Genomic DNA, 19,199 nt, shown 5'->3' with positions numbered 1-19,199 from the left:
AAGTGTCCTTGAGAGTTTTGAAAGGCGCTTAGAAATTAAATGTATTATTATTATTATCGTATTATATTTTTAGCATGAAATAAAATGATAGGAAACCTATCCAACATGCTGGGTTGTAGTCAGAGGACATATTCAAAGATCACATTGCAGTGATGAATTGGCACTTATTTACCACTGTATGCATAATCAGAGTGTAGATAGATTTATTTTAAAGGGGAATCACCTGAAAAAAAGTATCTTTAGACTGAACAAATGAACCAGAATCTTTTTTTTTCATTGAGGGAAGTCAAAATTAAACAGGAAAGGATTATTACCATTTTAATGGTTTCCTATGGGAAATTAATGTTTGGAAGGCACACTTTTCGCCTTACACATACTTTCTGGGAACCAATTAAGTTCGTAAGCTAAGGTATCACTGTAATTACGTTTTCATTTCTTAATAAATGAACCACAATGCTGTTTTTCTTCCTTTGAGGGAAGTAAAATGTCAACATTGAAAAATGTTTTTGAATTGGCAAAAAAAAACCTAACAAGTCTAAATTATATAATGGGGATATTCTAAACAAAGCAAATAATTACGTTTTCACTTTTTAAAGAGTGAGGATTTTGTTTTAAAAGAAGGGGGGGGGGGGGGAAACCGCACCGTACACAAGCTCCGGTCGGGGCGGAGCTTCCCAGCGGGAGCCTCCGAGTGTCTGTGCCCGGCCAGCGACGTCTCTGGGCGGGGCCACTCGGCCGGTGAGCGGGGGGAGCGCGCGGAGCTTCTCACGGTGCGTTCAGGTCGTTCCTTCCTCATTCGCCGTAGTGGCGGCGGCCCCGCGGGTGCACTTGGACCGACGGACACACGCACTGAAACTCAAACCGGACACGCTTCGAGGGATTATTTTGATCAAATCTTTGCTTCTTTTTGTTTACAAGTTCAAAAACGAGACGCCGTGCAAGTTTTGGAGGTACAGTAAATGGAAGGCGAAACGAAGTTGGACAAAAGATCAAGTCGGTACAGTAGCTCGATTCAATTTACTTCCTGACTTGACTTTTACTGTTGTGTTCATGCTCCACATTCCATTCTATTCTATTGTTTTATTCCATACTAAACGGTTCAATGTGTTCTTTTTTTTGTTCCATTTCATGTTTCCTATCCCGTTTTTCCTGCACATCTGCATTGCATTCCCCTTCACATTTTTTTTCTGTATTCCATTTCACCGCGTGTATATATATGTGAATCCAGTTTCAGTTGAAAATGTGTTTGATTTGCAGCCCAGGTTGGAGGTTGACATCCTCCTGGTAAAGTCTGTACCTTAAAAATAATTTGAAAGAAACAGCATAGTTGAAAAAGGTGTGCCCCATTCAGACGACCGGTCTCCAGTTTCGAGACGTTTCCCACCCGTGGACTTTGGGACCGATACTGTTATTATTGCTCACGTTGAATTTAGTTTGCAGCAATTGTAAAAAAAAATGTGGGAATTAAAATCTGGTTGCCGCGTTTTCCAAGTGAGTCACTCACTTTGGAAAACAGTGGTCCACTGTTTGTAATTACAAGAGTTGGAAAGTGCGTATTGTGGTAAGAATTTCTTGCGGTGCGTCTTTTTATAGATGTGGTGTTTGTTGGGGTAGCCACGGACTCAAGTGCTTTCATTCCGTTCTGGGAGATCATGGAAAAGTTCCATTCATGATCTGTGTTATATAGTAGATCCTTTGAATGCTGGTGGACAGGCAAAAAAAAAAAAAATGTTGCAGTACCACCAGGAAGCCACAGGGGCAGTATGGGAAATTTGACATAAATCATTTTCATTGAAATCAATGAAGAAGAAAAATGTAGCAAGGCTAAAATCATACGGATCACAAGTTATACGATTCCAGCAACTACGAGGACTAAACTGTAATTGTATGAAAAAACTTAATATATATACTGTATATATAAATCTATTTGTAATTGTATTTTAGTTATGTATTATAGTATCTATGCTTGTCTGTAAAGTGTCCTTGAGAGATTTGAAAGGCACTTAAAATAAAATGTATTATATTATTATTATAAAATATAAAAATATAAATACAATTGTAGAGTTCTGAGAATAAAGTTGGAATATAAGAACGTACATCTATCTAGCTAAATAATAATAATAACAATACATTAAATTTACAAGTGCCTTTCTGAACACCAAAGGACACTTTATAATAAAAACAATACATAAAACAATAAAATCATAAATAAAACAATAAATAATAAAACAGCAGATTAAACTAGACCACGAAAGCAAGTTTAAACAGGTGATATTTGAAAGTAGGAAGGGAGTCAATGTTACGGATGTTCGGTGGAAGTGAGTTCCAGAGTTTGGGAGCAGAGCGGCTGAAAGCTCTGCACCCCATCGCGGTGAGACGGGCAGAGGGCAAACAAACTAAACCGTATATTAAATTGTGACTGGCTATTAAAAATAAATACAAATTAAATAAAAAAAAAACAAGTGCCAACTTGTGACTAAAAAAATAATTTAGAAAGTTGAAAAAAATGCTAAAGTTGGGGCAGTCATAGTTCAAGCCACCATTGTGGTTTTGTTCAGAGAAGCCACAGCTTCTTTAGTGGGGTTTTGTGCCTGTAAACAACACAAATCCCTGGACCGGTCGCTTCCACACACTGAACTCGACCCTTCAGTCCTCCCTTTTGTGCGGCACTCAACAGTTGTGGCGAGGTGTGACGATACGCAGAGAGACACGGCGTGCGTTGTTTGCGTTCATCTGTCCCAACACGTTAACAGCAAGCGCAGCTGAAAAGCGGTGACAGCACAACGCTTGAACTGGCTCGTCCCTCCCAACCTGTTCTCAGGTATTCCTCGCTGAGCCGAATGATCTCACTCAGTGAGCGTCAAGTATGCTTGATGGATGCAAGTGGGCGAGGTGGGATAAGAGACGACAGATACGTTTGCGATATGGGAATATGGCCGCCGGGTTACTCATTCACAAGCAGAGATGGAAATTCAATTTTTGCTGTGTGTGTGCTACCATCTTGTCTCCGACTGCATTTCAAGTCCGTGTCAACAGAGGAATGCCAAGAATGAGCTCTCCTCAAAAATCAGGCTTGGAAACCTGGCTGAGATTACAAAAACGTAAAGGACAACCGACACCATATTTTGGTTTCCTAACTGACATCAGAAAAACATTTGATAGCATCTAAAATAGCCAAAACACGCAGGCTGATATTTTTAGTCAAATGCAAAACAGCAATAAAAATGACTTCAAGTGTCCCAAAACTATTTCCAAATGACCTCGGAGATGCTGAGTTTCAGAAGGTCCCGCCCCCTTGTTCGTGACATCACGCCAGGACGTCTTGCCTGGCTCGAGAATCAAAACAATGGCTTCAGATTGGGAGAAGATGCTTTCTTGTTACTCATCCAGTTATGAATAGGAATCAAATAGTTCTGAAGAGGAAAGCACATATGTGTGCAATTGAGCTAAGGAGCCCTCCCATATAAATTGGAGACGTCAATGACAGCAATGTAGTGTCCCAGAAAATGCACAAGATGGCGCCCAAGCTCCGTTGGAAATGGGCTGATTTGTCAGCTGGGAATTTATGTCACCTAGAACCAAATAGTTGTTTTGGTGTAACACACAACATGCTGTTACTAAAGCGCTATATGAACCAATATGTATGTATTGCATTATATTTTGGACAGTCGCCCTCATTTCAAGCTCATATAACTCCAGACATATATTATTTAGGAATTAACTATTTTTTCCTGATGAAAGAAGAGAGTCCAAGGTTTCTTTCGCTGCATTGAATGTTTATGCAGTCCTAAAACTTAATATTCTGTGAGACGCTGAATTAGAGTGACAATGACAAAAACCCTGGCACTGGAGTGCTATCCATTTGCTATCTATTAGCTATATGGCTATCTAGTTAGTTAGCTAACTGTCTAGCTGGCTAGTTATTAGCTCGCTAGCTAGCTTTCTATCTATTTGAGTTACTTCTGGGTTGAGTGAACGCTGGTCCATGTGGCTGCCGCTGCTCACTCGCAGAAAAACTGATCCTGTGACTGTAAAGTGACCTTGAGAGTTTTGAAAGGCGCTTATAACTGAAATGTATGATTATTATTTTTGCGCATGTCTGGCTGTGAATGAGTTAACAGTCCCAAAATTGGGAAAATTGCAGTATTTCTTTATTTTGTTTTTAACGACAACGGGGAGGCTAATGAAAATGAAGAACACACCTGATGGAATAGATGATGAATAGTTGTCATTCTTTCTCAATCTAAATGTTACCCTAACGCTTACTCTAAACGACAGGACTGTTTTGACAACACTGAAGATCAACCTATATTGTCGTTAGCACGTAAACGTGCCAAACAACTTTTAGGTGGGAGGGTTGACTTGAAACCAAACGCCCAGCAGCGCTTCTTCTTTCCACAGTAGAACTTGACTCGGAAATTTCCACGCTACGTTCCCCCTGTTATTATTTCTTAACACGTGTGAATTTCATGACACAATTCAAAAGCGATGATTCAGCAGAACGACTCAAGCCTGAGACGGCGCGCTCGATTCAACAATTGAATGTTGGGGGTGGTTGTGAAACCATTCCATGCCAAGTAGCATGTATGCCCAACATACTTGCCCGGGCCACTCTCTGTAACTTTTAACAGTTCCAATCGTGAGGAATGAGAGTAAAGAAACAGGAAGTCAGCCATTTTGCTTCAGGTCCGCCTTGCTATCACAACAACAAATTGTGGAAAGGTCACTTGCTCTTAAAGGACAACCGACAGCATTTTTTTGTTTCCTATCTGACATCAGAAAAACGTTTTATAGCATCTAAAATACCCAAAACACGCAGGCTGATATTTTTAGTCATGTGAAAAACACCAATAAAAATGACAAAGTGTCGAAAAATGACTTCAAAATGAAACCGGAAATGGCCAGTTTCAGTAGGTCCCGCCCCTTTGTTCGTGACGAATATGATTCAAATGGTTCTGAAGAGGAAAGCATCCATGTTTGCAATCGATTAAAGAATTTATTCCGTGCCATTTTGAGGTATCTGGGGGCGGAAAATGTAGCACCAAAAAGAGGCCGAAGATGGCGACAAAGCTCCGTGCAAGGAATTAATCAGCCCGTGGACATGATGGAAGGACTGCTACAAGGTGTCCTTTTTTCGGTCAGGGGCGTTCCTTCAGTGACGTGACGTCTCGTCACCAACTCCAAAACAAGACTTCCTGAATATTCAGCGCTAGTCTTAAAACGTAAAATATAGCTATATGCGATGGAATCTTTGTAAAATACGCTCAGTAGAAGTCATTTGAAGCCATTTTACAAATTATGGACACGACTTGTCGGGAGGCGTCGGTTGTCCTTTAAACAAAAACAATTGGCCTTCTTAAGTAACAAGGATCATTTGTGCACACTAACAATCAGCCTCCCGACATTGTATGACAGACCGGACGTTTCCATGGAGACGTATCCACACAGTCAAAAAGCGTGAGCTGCAACAAGTTGCTAAAGAAGATCGTGTTTTTTTGTTGTCTTGGTTCAGACTTGAAATAAAGACAAAACAGACTATGCGGCATCCTCACGAGTTGTAATTCTCAGAAACATGAGACAGTATTCAAGTCTCCAAATGCTGAGTGAGCTCTTTCGAGCAGCTCGTAAAGTCACAATGCCAGATGAGACATCTCGTACGCAGCCGTTAGGGCCAAATGAAATGAAAACAAAAACTGCTTTGCACTTAGAATACAATTTGAGACCATGACCAATTCTTAAGTAGGAGTTTGGCAAAGTTTGACTCCTAAAATTCGCTATAAAGTGGCTGCTTTAAAGGACAACCGACACCTCCATTGTTTTGATTCTAGACAAGGCAAGACGTCCTGGCGTGACGTCACGAACTGGGGGCGGGGCTTTCTAAAAATCCCCAATTCGCAGCTCAATTTGTTGCAGTTTTAGAACACTTGAAGTCATTTTTATTGATGTTTTGCATTTGACTAAAAATATCAGCCTGCGTGTTTTGGGTATTTTAGATGCTATCAAACGTTTTTCTGATGTCAGTTAGGAAACAAAAAAATGGTGTCGGTTGTCCTTTAAAACAAAAAATGTCCAACTTCTTTTTCCTTTTAAAGGAATGGGTTCTTGAGATTCTTTTGTGTGGCTTGTTGGATTAATTTTCATGTTCATTGGGGAAACTGTGTGTCAGGGCGCTATTGCGCGAGTTTTGAGGAAGGGGGTTACTGCTCCATTCTCCTAATGAAAATTAGTTGTCATGAAGATAAACATTATCTGGAAAAAAAACGTTTTTCAAGGAGGCTGTAATAACCCGAGTTGGAGTTTGTTGTTATTTAGTTTATCAGTTAATGTGGAGGTGACTTGTTATGATATGACAAAGTGCGGTTTCATTCCTGCTGTGTCAATTCCAAACATTTTAATTTACAAGTACCGTATTTTCCTGACTATAAAGCACACGAGATTATAAGGTGCTCCGTCAATGAATTACATATTTTAAAGCCTTTTGGGTGCACCGTATTATAAGGCATACCTTCAATGAATGACATTTTAAAACATTTTCCATATATAAAGCACAGTGGTTTATAAGGACATGAGGTACGCCTTATAGTGCAGAAAATACAGTGTCCAAGTTTAAGTCTTTACCCAGTTAAAAGCCCTCGCCTGGTGTTCATTCATTCATTCATCCATCCTTCCATCATTTATTGATTAACTCATTCACTGCAAGACAGTGTGCTAAAACGTGTCCACTCTAATGCCAGGGTTTTTGTCATTTTCACTCAAATTGCAGGAGCCAGAGGAGATTGAGTTTTAGGACTACATAAACATTCAACGCAGCATAAGAAACCTTCTTCTTTCATCAGAAAAAAAGGAGTTAATTCCTAAGTTATATGCGTCTGGAGTTATCTGAGGTGCAAGTGGGGACGGCTGACAAAAGGCAAATGGGAGGGAAAAACATTCCCAGAGGTCTGACCAGCGCTTGATCGGCACCCCCGCAAGAAAAAAAACAAAACCCGAATAAATGCGGGAATGGCAGTGAATGAGTTCAAGGCAAAAACTAAAAAGTGGAGTTTAGTTTTGGCTAAACACCTTATTTGTTTCTGTTTCTGTTTTTTTTTTTTGCAGCCAGATGACTGTGTCTATTTAGCAAAGTATTCATCATGTTGGACTTGGCGTCTGAGTGGCTTGCGGCCATGACGGGTTGACTCAACAGAGATCCTCGTGAGAGAACCTGTCCATACACCTCTGTATGCCTTTCCCGCTGCAAACATTGCCACTTTTCGCTCAGCAATTCTCACTCTGAGATTTTCAGCATTTGCAACATTAACGTGCTACCTTTTCCTCCTGCTTTTGTCTCGTAGAGTTTTTTTTTTCCATTGCCCATCAACGACCTTGACTTTGACCGTCGCTCATATCTCCAACCATGGCTCACCGGTCTCAGAGTTCATCCATTGGGGATAATCCCCTGGATCCAAACTATTTGCCACCACACTACAAGGAAGAATATCGACTCGCCATTGATGCACTGATCGAAAATGATTTACCGGTAAGCAAAAAAATATGTTTCTAATGTTTAAAAATAAATATCCTGGTGCTCTTTGAGCCAAGTTTGCATTAGTACCAGTGCATTGATGATGTGCTTTTTATCCCACCAGGGCTACTATGAGTTTCTCCAGAGTGCAGAAGTGGTCAGCTTCTTGGCACAAGGTGAAATTGAACACATCAAATCGACAATCCAGGGGCCCACTCACAGCCACAGCATTCCTGACCTTCGGCCCCCGGAGGGTGGCCACGATGTAGAGGGCTCCTCCGACACTTATTGGCCCATGCAGTCCGACCTGGCCGCTCCGGGTCTGGACTTAGGATGGCCTCTAACCCAGAACAACTTCATCGGGCCCACGGAAGTCACCACTCTGGTGAACCCGTCAGAGCCAAACATGCCAAGCATCAAGGAACAGGCGAGAAGACTCATCAAGAATGCTCGACAGGTAAGGAAACGTGCTGATTTGATGATGACCTTGGCACATTACCTTGAGGCCTCCCACATAGATTGGCAATTGATGTGGAACCACACGTCATCCATCCACAAACAACTTATGTTCTCTTTACCGCATGTACCGAACAAGCTACAGCATTACTGATTTGTGGATGTTTTGTCTCATGCAATCTCCCTGTGAGAATAATTACACTTTCTATCTGCCACTGCCAACTTTGCTGCTACGCCCTTTCCGACAAACAGCTGGTTGCCAGGCTCTGGTGAGGGCTAAAGAAGGGCTAATTAAGATGAGATGCACATGCCAGATGTCAGTACTCATGACTTGTTAGACCTGCTCCCAGTGGCGGCTTACGTGTGGAGTTTATGCAGCCGTGCTAGTTGTTTCCGGTGTTGAGCGCGATCAAAACGTGCTTTGCATTCTCTGGAAACAACTTTTAACTAAGCACAAATCTTAATTGGCCACTCCTGGAGGTATTAAATGGATGTAGCCTAACTACGTCACGTCATCTAGGACTATGATGTCCAATTTGCTGCAACAATCTGTTTTCTCTTGGGGGGGAAAAATCTCTCCAACAGACTGAGAGGTAACAACGGGAGACCCTGTTTCTGTCTCTTGTCATGTAATCAACGATATAAATCTTTTGCATTTTTTTAGGTCATTGCTGTGGTGATGGACACGTTTACAGACGTGGACATTTTTTCCGACCTATTGGACGCAACAGCGCGACACATTCCTGTTTATATTCTTCTGGACGAGCAGGAAGCCCATAATTTTGTCTCTATGGTGATCAACTGCAAGGTCAACTTGGACTTAATTCAGGTAATCGCTTTGTCGGGTGACTCACATCCGGTACTGTAGAACTCCCTGAGCCATGTGAAACCCGCGACATTATTTTCATTTTCCAGATGATGCGTGTCAGGACTGTGGCGGGAACCACTTATCAATCACGAACGGGGAAGTCGTTCAAGGGGCAAATGAAAGATCGTTTCCTTCTGGCCGACTGCAGAGCTGTACTCAGCGGTAATTACAGGTGAGGTCTGATTTTGGTGATTAGTTGTTGGATTTCTTTGATTAAGATCATTTCCTTTGTATTGTCTTCTAGCTTCATGTGGTCATACGAGAAAATTCATCGTTGCATCGCTCACCTTTTTCTTGGAGAACTTGTGGCAACATTTGACGAAGAATTTCGCATCCTCTACGCTCAGTCAGAGCCGCTCGTCATTGACCCGTCAGATGGATCGCTTACAGTCCCAGACGGCGGCGGTTACTTGAGTAGACAGTTGGGATTAAAGAGGACTCAGTCCCTATTGAATCCTTTAGGCTTCCGAAGGCAAGCCGAGATGACCTCAAGCTTCTCACACGGAGACCAGGAACGCAACCTGGCACTTCCTTTCCGTAGAAACGACCCCTTCCGTCACACCATTGAGCATGGGGCAGGAATTATGATCGGGAAGTATTCTCAGCAGCACTTCCGTCCACAGCAGTCCTACTTGGAGCAGGGACGGTCCATCATCTCCCGGCAGATGGAGTTTAGCCCCTTCAAGAGGCACAGCTACGCAGAAGGAACTCAGGACAATTACATGTCCTCCAGGCACTATATGAAGCACAGAGTTATGAACAATCTGGATGAGACAGACTTCCACAGGTATGCAGCCTTTTCAACACCAATATTTTTACCGTTAGCATTCAGAGCCGTGGATAAATCTCATTGAATCTCGACATTTTTAACAGGGACCCGAGACACCATTTCTACAGTGAAGGTCCTGGACCAGGTTCTGGCCACGGACATTATGACAGACATCGTCCGCCACATCTAGCCATCGACCAGTATTCGGACACAAGCTCGTTTCGTTCGGACCTCGAGTTCAACACCGGAAACTACCCAAGAGGCTATGCGCATCTTTCCTCCGATGATCTAAGCGGGACCGATGGGATTCATGCACCTCCGGTAGCTGGAAGATATGGAGGAAGCTCCGCCCAGAAGAGGCCAACCATTGGTCAGGCATATGCTTGTCAGAGCTCACCCACACACCCTCATCCACCAGACAAGAAGTCATTTCCAAAATATTCAGATCAGGAGCACGGTGAGGATGCAAGCGTCCGACATGGATTGCGGAATTGGCGGATTCACTCATATCTCAGCACATACGAGGAAGGCGGAGAAGCTGGTCTGAACCAACCCGCAGGCCCTGACGCCTTTGAAGATCCTTCGCCCACCCAGGAGTCAGGTGAAAGTTCAACCGGCCGCTTCCGACAAAATGACCTGACAAATGTCGCCTCCAGGTCTAGAGCGGATATCCCAAAACCACGCTATGGGAAGCCGATCAACCTCGATGGCAGCGACAAGGATTTGCTTTATTCAGTTTCAATGGATAGAAGTGAGAAGGAACTGGAGAAAGAATGGGGTTCTTCAAAAGAGGACATCAGGGATAAAGAAGTCAAAGATCATCCGGAACTCTTCCTTTCCAAACATGATTCCTTCCGCTCACGGGTAAACCCGCTCCTTCAGCGTAGCTCACGTCTGCGTTCCTCGCTCATCTTCTCATCTTCCAAAGCAGAGATTCACAGTGGGAGTGGCGGCGGAAAATCTGGCACGGAGGATGAAATCAAATCCTCGGTGGTAGCCCAGATTCTAGAGAAGAGGCGGTCGTCTCGGGAACCGTTCGAGTGGAAAAAGATGGCTGACGATCAAAATAATGACAAGGACGAAGAGAATAGTGAGGGTTCAAAGGAAAGCGAGAAAGGACTGACAGACATCGCCGAAGGAAAAGCTGAATACCAGAATCCTCCACAGGATATCCAGTCAAATCCAACAATTGAGACCTCATCATCTCTGAACATCAACGACCCTGCCAGTCGACTTAAGTATTTCAAAGAAGTAGCGGCGAAGCGAAAAGCATCTAAAATGGAGACTGAAGCGTCGCTAAAAGTCCCAGAGCCCGTGGAGAAGAAGTTAGACTATTCTGACAATTCCCCCACGAGTTCTCCAGACAGTTCTACTCAAAATTCTGGAGAATCCGAGACAAAGAAACCAGATTTCTCAGCAAAAGTGATGGAACTCTCTCGGCGATCTTCGCTCACATCTACCAAACCGTCTCTCCTCTCTCCCAAACCTTTTGTAAGCAGCGTGAAGACCTCCGATGCCAGCAAAGATGAGAGCTCATCGGATGGTCAAAAGAAAGACATATTTAAGACGTTGAAGCCCCTTCAATCCCCCAAGATATTTAAACGGGATCAAGTTAAGCTTAAGGGACTCAATCCACGTCGGGTCTCCTGTGGCGAAGAGATCTTGACGGATGCTACAGACTCAGAGAAGAGCGAGCTGAAGAAGAGTCGCTTTCATAGTTCATCATCTGCATCGCATGACGACTTCAATGAGAAAGTTACTGGATCCAACACATCCATCAACACCATTGGCGATGGAAAGGGGGACGGAAAAACACTCGACTTTCTGAAGAAACAGACTCAGAGGCTAAAGGGACTACTGGGCCCCAAGGATAAGGAGAAGAAGTCTTCAGGAGAAGATCGGGGTAGTATGAGCACCGTGAAAGAAATGGTGGAAGATTACAATAAAAAGCAAAGTAAGGACACAGGAACCACCGCCGTTGATCAGACCAGCGCCAACCACAAGACGTCGTCTGGCGTGTCAAGTTCATCACGGTACCAGCCCTCTGGGAGCTCGGTTCTGTTTAGCAGCAACCTACGTGACGACACCAAGGTCATTCTGGAGCAGATCTCAGCAAACAGTCAGAAGAACCGACACGAACGGGACGAGGACGGAGACCGCGACGTAAAGGACAATGACTTTACCACCAAGAAGAACCGTTTGCTGCGACCTCACGTTGTTGTACAGGAGAGAGAGGGACTGCTAAAGAGGATAGAGAGCCTGAGGAAGGAGAAGAAAGTCTACAGCCGCTTTGAGGTAGTTTACCACTACGTACAAAAAAGTTTGCAATGTTGGACCTGAGGGTAGATTTCAAAGGAAAACTTCAATTCACTATCGTCTTTAGAATCTGGCATGTTTTGAAGCTTCTAATGCTTTACTCCAACTATCGGTGTTTAATTTTATAGAACTGTACTCAATCTAGGCTTTGGGTATTGTTTTCTGAACATGCTGTACAAAAGTAGAACAACGGATGAGCGGCGTAGGTTTTTTGGTTTTGTTTTACGTTCAATAACCTAGTCAACTTTGTTTGTGATCCGCAATCTATGTTTTTGATGTATATTAAGACTTTAAATTGGTCCCAAGGTCTTTTCAAGGGTGCTGGAGATGGGGGAGTTGAGTCTAAGATTCAGTGTTCTTTTCGTCCCGGTCATAGAACAGTGAACCAGATCTTGAGGGTGCATGGAAATTTGCCTATGCAGAGTCAGACAAGGTGGCACGGCACGGGCATCTGATTAGTCAGGCTGGAGAGAGGGAAATCTTGGCTGCTAAAGCGGTTACCCCCAAGAAGTAGAAAATGGATGGTTGGATTGGCACTGTTTAAAAAAAAATCTGAGGACAGGTATCGAAACAAGGTTATTTTCACACAGGATATGTCCATCTTTTGACATATAATGTAGAAATTTGGTTTGGAACAGTAGTCTAACCTCTAACAGTACCCTTTTTCCGTTTAGATACCATCATAGGTAGTGGTTTCATTTTTATTGTTTCATCATAGTCACTTCAATCATATCTTTTTGATTTGTTACCAACCGATTAAAGTAAATGTCAGAGATATGACAGTCAGACACTGTGGACATAGACTCGGAACCAGAAAGATTGTCCCTACTGCCGGCAGGAAACGCAGTCCTCTATGACATACGTCTGAATTCTGCGCCCCTCTGTCAAGCTATTTATTGAGAGTATATGCAAATTAAAGTGAGACATTAATAAAACATAGTTTTCTTGATTACAATACCGCGCCTCTGGACGTTCTGAGCATCAACAGATGTCAGCAATAAAACATTGCGTTTCCCATGAACTGATAAGTTTGTATCCTGGCTAACCTCTTCCTGTAAAAAGGAGCTTGAAGTCCTAAATTACTCCTGTGATATGGACTTCCCCAAGTCGTAAATGACTCCTGTGAAGCTGACCGTTTAAATTGCTGTGTCCGTTGACCTGATTGACCCCAGGTTGCCTGTGCTACACTTGTGTATTGAGTCACAAGTGTTGACTAAGCATACAACAGCATGAAACTTTTAAATATGATAACTTCTCTATCAGTAACACCAGCAAATAATCGCTTTGTTGTTCTTTTAACAGATGGGGAACACCCTTGGATAATAGAGAAAAAGTTGTCCGGGTGATGGCGACGTGAGAATCGACGAAAGCGCAATGAGCAAACCTACAAATGTGCCAACAACATTATGAAAGTTTGCTCCAATGCGGCGACCTCTCCTGCTGGATTTTTTTGTGGGTTTTTTTTTTTTTTTTTGGGGGGGGGACCGGAAGAAAACTTGAAGCTACAACATGGAAAATTACAACAACAAAAAAATGGGTACAGAATGTGCCCATCTGTAAAACACTGATACAACTTTTACCTTATAAGGTGACTGGAAGTGGAGAATGTGCAAAAGAAAAGATGGGCTTGGTGCAGGCATGTTGACTGAAAGGGGATGTCAGAAGAACACATTGAATGATTGAAAATACAAATATATGCCATTCGACACAACAAAAATGATGTCCTTTGCCTTTTGTTTTTTTTCTCCACTGGGAATGTGTCTGTTCGTGTGCCAAAATACACACAAAACATAAATGTTAACAGTAAGAAACTGTTCAGAGCCTCCTTTTGTGTCAATTGGAGATCTTACGTTAATCCATGTTTGTGTCTTTAATTGGTGCAAAAGAAGATGTGATGTACATGAAATAAAGTGGGAACAAGTGTATAATATTTGCAAAGAAAGAGTGTATATATAAGAGACCGGGATATCACATATGACGCACACTGTTTTTTTCCCGTTGGCCCTCATAGCATTTATGTTGTCATGTTTTTATTTGGAATTTTATCACTGTTATTATAAAGATTAGTTGGATTAAAAAAAAGATATATTCCTACACATAAAGTTAGCATTTACAATTTTTCAAACCTCATTCATGAATGCAAATGTCAATTTGTCCGCTTTTTTTTTAAATCAAATGTGACCCTATGTTTGCCCAATGCGAAATTAGACAGTCTGTTGTGTCCAAATGTTTGTCCAAAAGTAATGCAAATGAATCCCTGATATTAACAGACATAATAAAAACAAGATCGTAAAGGCCATGATAGTATATTTTAATGTGATTTTTTTTTTTTTTTTTGGGGGGGGGGGGTGAATGTATTTAATGTACGTAAATATGTTTACAGCTTCAACTTGAAGTTCCCAGCTTTGGAGCGAAAAAGACACAAACATTTTGCTGACGTGACTCATTTAACGACTTTTAACTCATTCACTGCAATTTCTGAATTTATTCGGGAATTGAAAAGCATGACATGGAGGGGTGAGGGTGCCGATAAAGCATCGGTCAGATGTTTATGTAGTCCTAAAACTCAATAATCTGTGGGTCCTGCAATTTAAGTAAAAATGACAAAAACCCTGGCACTGGAGAGGACATATTTTTGCACATCGTCTGGCAGTGAATGAGTTAAATGTCACGCACGCCTCTCTTGCGTAGTGTGATTAAGCCAAAGATTTAGGCTGCCTTATTTTTATTTTTTGCACTCATTTATATGCGAGGTTGTACATATTCAAAAGAATAAATTGGCTGGCTGTTTTTAATTGAACAATACTTGTCATACTGTCGTCTCAAAGAACCTTGTATTCATATTTTTTTAATAAAAATTGAATATGTGGTCATTAAGTATGATGAAAGTGCATTTTAAGTGTGCTACAAATATTTTTAATCCAACCTCTTCAAAGCTACAAATACTTGTCTGTGCACTTTTGCAAATTCCATACGTGACAATGTATTTGGCTTAACAAGAATTTAACATTTATCATGCGAAACAACTTTGAAGCATTAAAACACAAAGTGAACAAAGAATTTCCAACAGTTTCAGCAGGGGAATATTTTGACAGTTACCTCGGGTCAACAGAAGAAAAAAAGGAGGAAATTCCACTTTTCTTTTCCATTAAAGTAAGTCGTCGCTGCGGATGGCCATCAATCGGCTGAGCAGACGTCTCACTTTCTGCAAAAGCAACGGAACGAGACTTCATGGTTTGGGAAATGGGAAAATCCAAGGAAGCACGGCAGGAAAAGTATGACGTGCCGAAGGTCATTTTACCTTGAGTCGAGTCATTGCTTCGCTTTATTTTTTGGGCTGAGATTTTTTCTGGAAATCCAATAAGAAGGAAGATTGTTTAAGTTATCATAAGGATGAAATGTTGCACGGAAACGTGCCCACTTACAATGATGGCGTACAGTTGGTTGTGCTGCTTTATGAGTTGATGGAGCTGATCCTCAAACTTGAGTCTGTTGTTTGAAAAAATAAATTGCCATAAATGTACAATATTAGTTCATATGGGGCACGACTGATCGGTAATATGCACCGCAGCATTCGCCGCTTGTGCTTCAACTCCTGGATTTCAGACTGATGCTGTGCCAGGAGTTCATCGCTCTTCTTGTTCTGATCGGCGAGCCTAAAACCGATGTCAGGAAGTGCAAAAAATTAAAGGACAACCGACACCACTTTTTTGTTTCCTAACTGACATCAGAAAAACGTTTGATAGCATTTCAAATACCCAAAACACGCAGGATGATATTTTTAGTCAAATGCAAAACACCAATAAAAATGACTTAAAGTGTCCAAAAACGACTTCAAATTTAACCCGGATGTGGCTAGTTTCAGAAGGTCCCGCCCCCTTGTTTGTGATGTCACGCCAAGACGTCTTGCCTTGCTCGAGAAAGAAAACAATGGCTTCAGATTTGGAGATGATGCTTTCTTGTTACTCATCCAGTTATGAAAATGATTCAAATAGTTCTGAAGAGGAAAGCATAAAAGTTTGCAATCGATTAAAGAATTCTTTCCGGGTCATTTTGAGGCATCTGGACAGAAATGTAGCACCCAGAAAATGCCCAAGGTGGCGCCAAAGCTCCATTGGAAATGGGCTGATTTTTCTCCTGGGAATTTGTGTCAGCGAATATCAAATAGTAGTCTTGGTGCAACACACAACGATTCACATGGCGTTATTTATGTGTTTTCCTTCTAATTTCGCCATCAACACGAAGTTTTCAGACCAAACAAAGTACCAAAAATGCATTGTGTGTCCTATCTCGGTCAGGGGCGTTCCTTCCGTGACGTGACATCAGGAATTGTCACCAATTCAAAAACAAGACTTCCTGAATATTCAGCGCGAGTGCTTTCAACATAAGACAATTTGGAGATCATCATGGTAAATTACTACCACCTACTGTGAAAAGAACAATGACTCTTGAAAAATTTAAATTAAATAATCATAATAATGTCGTCAGGACTTTTTTGGTATGTTGTCCCTCCGGTTTCAACGTGAAAGATCACCTGACAAACTCGCGCTCGGATTCCTCGCACTGGAGCTGCAACTTCTGTGACAATTCTTCAGGAAATGAGATATTTCGTTGATTGAGTGACAGCTTCATGAAGTGAACATGAATTTGAAGTACCTTTTCTTTCTTGGTGGGTCCGTTCCACTTGGAAGGCCTCGGTTTGCACTGAAACAACAACGGGGACTTTTTTTATGTACTCTAGGACATGATCTCATTGTAAATACTGGAAGCAACAGATAACAGTACAGTACATTGTTCAGCGGAACCTCCAAACAGTACATTCAGAAACATTCTTTAACAAAGAAAAGGTTTCTTCAGCCGTCATCTGTACTTCTTTGAAGGTGTCGGACGTTTCGCTTCTTAACCAGGATGCTTCTTCAGCGAACTAAAGTCATACTGGTAGTTTCGGCCCTATAATACATTTGGACTAAACTTCTGCATTGGAGGCTCCGCGTGTTGTTTGTGACAATATATGGGCTACTTACATGTAGCCAGCTCCTTCTGGAGACACTCACAGAGAGATTCTCTCTGCATTACTTCCTCCTCAAGGTCTTTTTTGCCTTCAAGAACGACACCAAAGCAAGTGATGACATTTTCGGGATACCTTTTAGGGATGTCTTGGTGTTGTCATATTATTTATTTGTTTTTTTTTTTTTTGTTGCTGTTATTCTTTTGACTTCAGGATGGCTGCCTTTCCAGCAACTCCTGTATTTTGTTTTTTGATTTCTTTCTTTCCTTTCATAACTTTGCTGCTGTGAAATGTAAATTTCTCCACTGCGTGCCTAATAGAGGTAAACCCATTCCATTCCAGGCTTTCCACAAAAAGACCGGGATGACACCTAAAATCTACTTGATGGATTCCAGGTGGATTTCTCTTGATGTCTGTAAAATACAGTCGGACTACGTTTCTACTAAAGTCTGGTCAGGACAGACTTGAATGATTGCCACAATTTGCATACTTACAATTTTAATATTAACATTTAATCTGAGTCAGAATGGCTCCTGCATGGGTGTTGTAGCCATACAGGAGAGAGGCATTAATCATGTCTCATTAATCTCCATTCATCATTTTCTGAAACTCCAAGAAGGAGTAACAGGTAAGGATGTACCTTACTGACAATGCTGTACGACGGGCGAATTGTCGATTTGACTTCGGGCACAAGCAAGATAAGTCACGGTTTCAACTTGCGAAGTTAACCAGTCCACGTGATAAACATATAAATAAGAAACACACTGACACTACCGTGTTTAACATGACATTGATGAAGTCAGTTCACGACAAAACCTCGATTTCTGAGATCATTTCGAATGTTCAACGTAGCCAATATGTAAATATACGATGACGCCACGACACACACGCGTTCTTATTGGCCCCTATTGAGAAATACAACAAAATCGAACTCTCCACGGAGATATTTTGAGGTTCACTATAAATTCAGTCTATAAACAAAATAACAATACACACGGGTTGCACATAATGCGACGGCATTCTATTTTAACAAAGAAAGACGTCAAAAAAAGGCAACACGGAGGAAAAACGGGGACGGAAATGACGTCAAAGAGCACTTCCGGCTCCAACGAAGTATAAGATTCCAAAATACAACTTAAATACGTTTACCATACCATCAGCAGTTTAATTTATGACATGATTAATAACCAAACAAATTATTTTAGTGTTAACAAATAAAATGTATATCACCTTGTTGCAGATTGGCGAGTTTTCTCTTCAGCGCTTCAATTTTGGGCTCTTGTGTACCCCCACCTAGTGGTTAAATAGAAATGATCATTTAAGATAGCAATGATTTATTGAAGATAATTTAAGATAGCTAGCTATCAAGTCTATACGTTTACTATTTGAACACATCTTTGATAAGCTTGCCTGTTTTAGCTGTCATGATATCGTCCACGTTGAATACTGTTGCAAGACAATACAAGAAAATGTCAACAAATGTCTTAAATTGTCAATGATTATCGGTTAGTACATATTCATTTATAGGTATGTGGTTGATATTAGATAATGAAGCCCAACATATGCTATACAATTAAGACATTTTAGCTTAATCTAAATTCTAAAGGAATTATCGTACAGTGCGCAAACGTCATTTTAGCCACCTGTAAAATATTAATCAACAACACACGCCTATGTGTTACATATCGGAAGCGTATTACTTGTGCTGTTAAAGCTAACCAAGAAAACGTCGACAAACCTGCTGAAGTGCTCATTTTCGAGTTTTTATTGAAAACTCGTCGTTTAACTATCTAGATGTGATGTTGACCACTTAGTCCACTTGAGTTATCGAGCAAATGGGCGCCAAAAAGCCCGGGTAGCGAAGAAGACGGCAATATGGCGGTCTGCATTATGTATTTATGTCAGGAACTATTAATTTCGCTGCAAATTTAATTTATTTATCCGACAGTTAGTTGAGTCCTCAATATGGCTTAGTGAATATTTAAAAATTGAAAGGTTATTATTAAAGTTTCAATTTAATATCATTAAAAGTGGTTGGCCTGGCTCTGGGAATCTTAGGCCTTTTTGAGTATGGTTTGCATGTTACCTTCATTAAAATTGTCCGTAAACCCGAGTACAAATGCTTGTTTGTCCCAAGATTGATTAACAAGTCCAGCTTGTAGCTCATTTCCCTCTCAAATCTATTCACCAAGGTATTCAACACAAACATGTCTTTTACACAGTGGTCATGTATTTTACTTTTCTGTTGTGGTTTTGTACCTAATGTGTCACCATGCAG

General features: G+C 41.4%; 2 protein-coding genes and 1 non-coding gene across 5 annotated transcripts; 1 reads left to right on the top strand and 2 right to left on the bottom strand.

Annotated features, from left to right (window-relative positions):
• Positions 1-734: 734 nt before the first annotated feature.
• sack1hb (scaffolding CK1 anchoring protein Hb) lies at positions 735-14,718 on the top strand. Of its 3 annotated transcripts, none has more exons than XM_089023452.1 (9): positions 735-950; positions 7,099-7,220; positions 7,335-7,519; positions 7,629-7,961; positions 8,625-8,789; positions 8,876-9,000; positions 9,073-9,615; positions 9,702-11,892; positions 13,216-14,718. In XM_089023452.1, the coding sequence occupies exons 3-9, from the start codon at positions 7,397-7,399 to the stop codon at positions 13,234-13,236; spliced, it is 3,501 nt and encodes a 1,166-aa protein (XP_088879578.1). In that variant the 5' UTR covers positions 735-950; positions 7,099-7,220; positions 7,335-7,396; the 3' UTR covers positions 13,237-14,718. The 3 variants fall into 3 exon arrangements, with proteins under 3 accessions (XP_088879578.1, XP_088879576.1, XP_088879575.1); XM_089023450.1 differs by having other exon boundaries at positions 735-993; XM_089023449.1 differs by having other exon boundaries at positions 735-997.
• On the bottom strand, positions 13,912-18,788 carry LOC148883232 (uncharacterized). Its single transcript, XM_089023453.1, has 10 exons — positions 18,660-18,788; positions 18,332-18,367; positions 18,152-18,214; positions 16,938-17,012; positions 16,570-16,617; positions 16,448-16,502; positions 15,480-15,569; positions 15,339-15,402; positions 15,215-15,262; positions 13,912-15,118 (listed from the first exon to the last, which is right to left on the bottom strand). The coding sequence occupies exons 1-9, from the start codon at positions 18,673-18,675 to the stop codon at positions 15,239-15,241; spliced, it is 471 nt and encodes a 156-aa protein (XP_088879579.1). The 5' UTR covers positions 18,676-18,788; the 3' UTR covers positions 13,912-15,118; positions 15,215-15,238.
• On the bottom strand, positions 17,442-17,572 carry LOC148883233 (U8 small nucleolar RNA). The gene has a single exon (XR_016113490.1). It is a non-coding gene; the product is annotated as a U8 small nucleolar RNA (small nucleolar RNA).
• Positions 18,789-19,199: the final 411 nt, after the last annotated feature.

Source organism: Hippocampus bargibanti, linkage group LG20, assembly GCF_051943395.1.
Source record: "Hippocampus bargibanti isolate YZ-2025 linkage group LG20, ASM5194339v1, whole genome shotgun sequence".
In the NCBI taxonomy this organism is placed as follows: Eukaryota; Metazoa; Chordata; class Actinopteri; order Syngnathiformes; family Syngnathidae; genus Hippocampus; species Hippocampus bargibanti.
The sequence above is the reverse complement of the archived record's forward strand: the minus strand, read 5'-3'. Positions and strand labels throughout refer to the sequence as shown.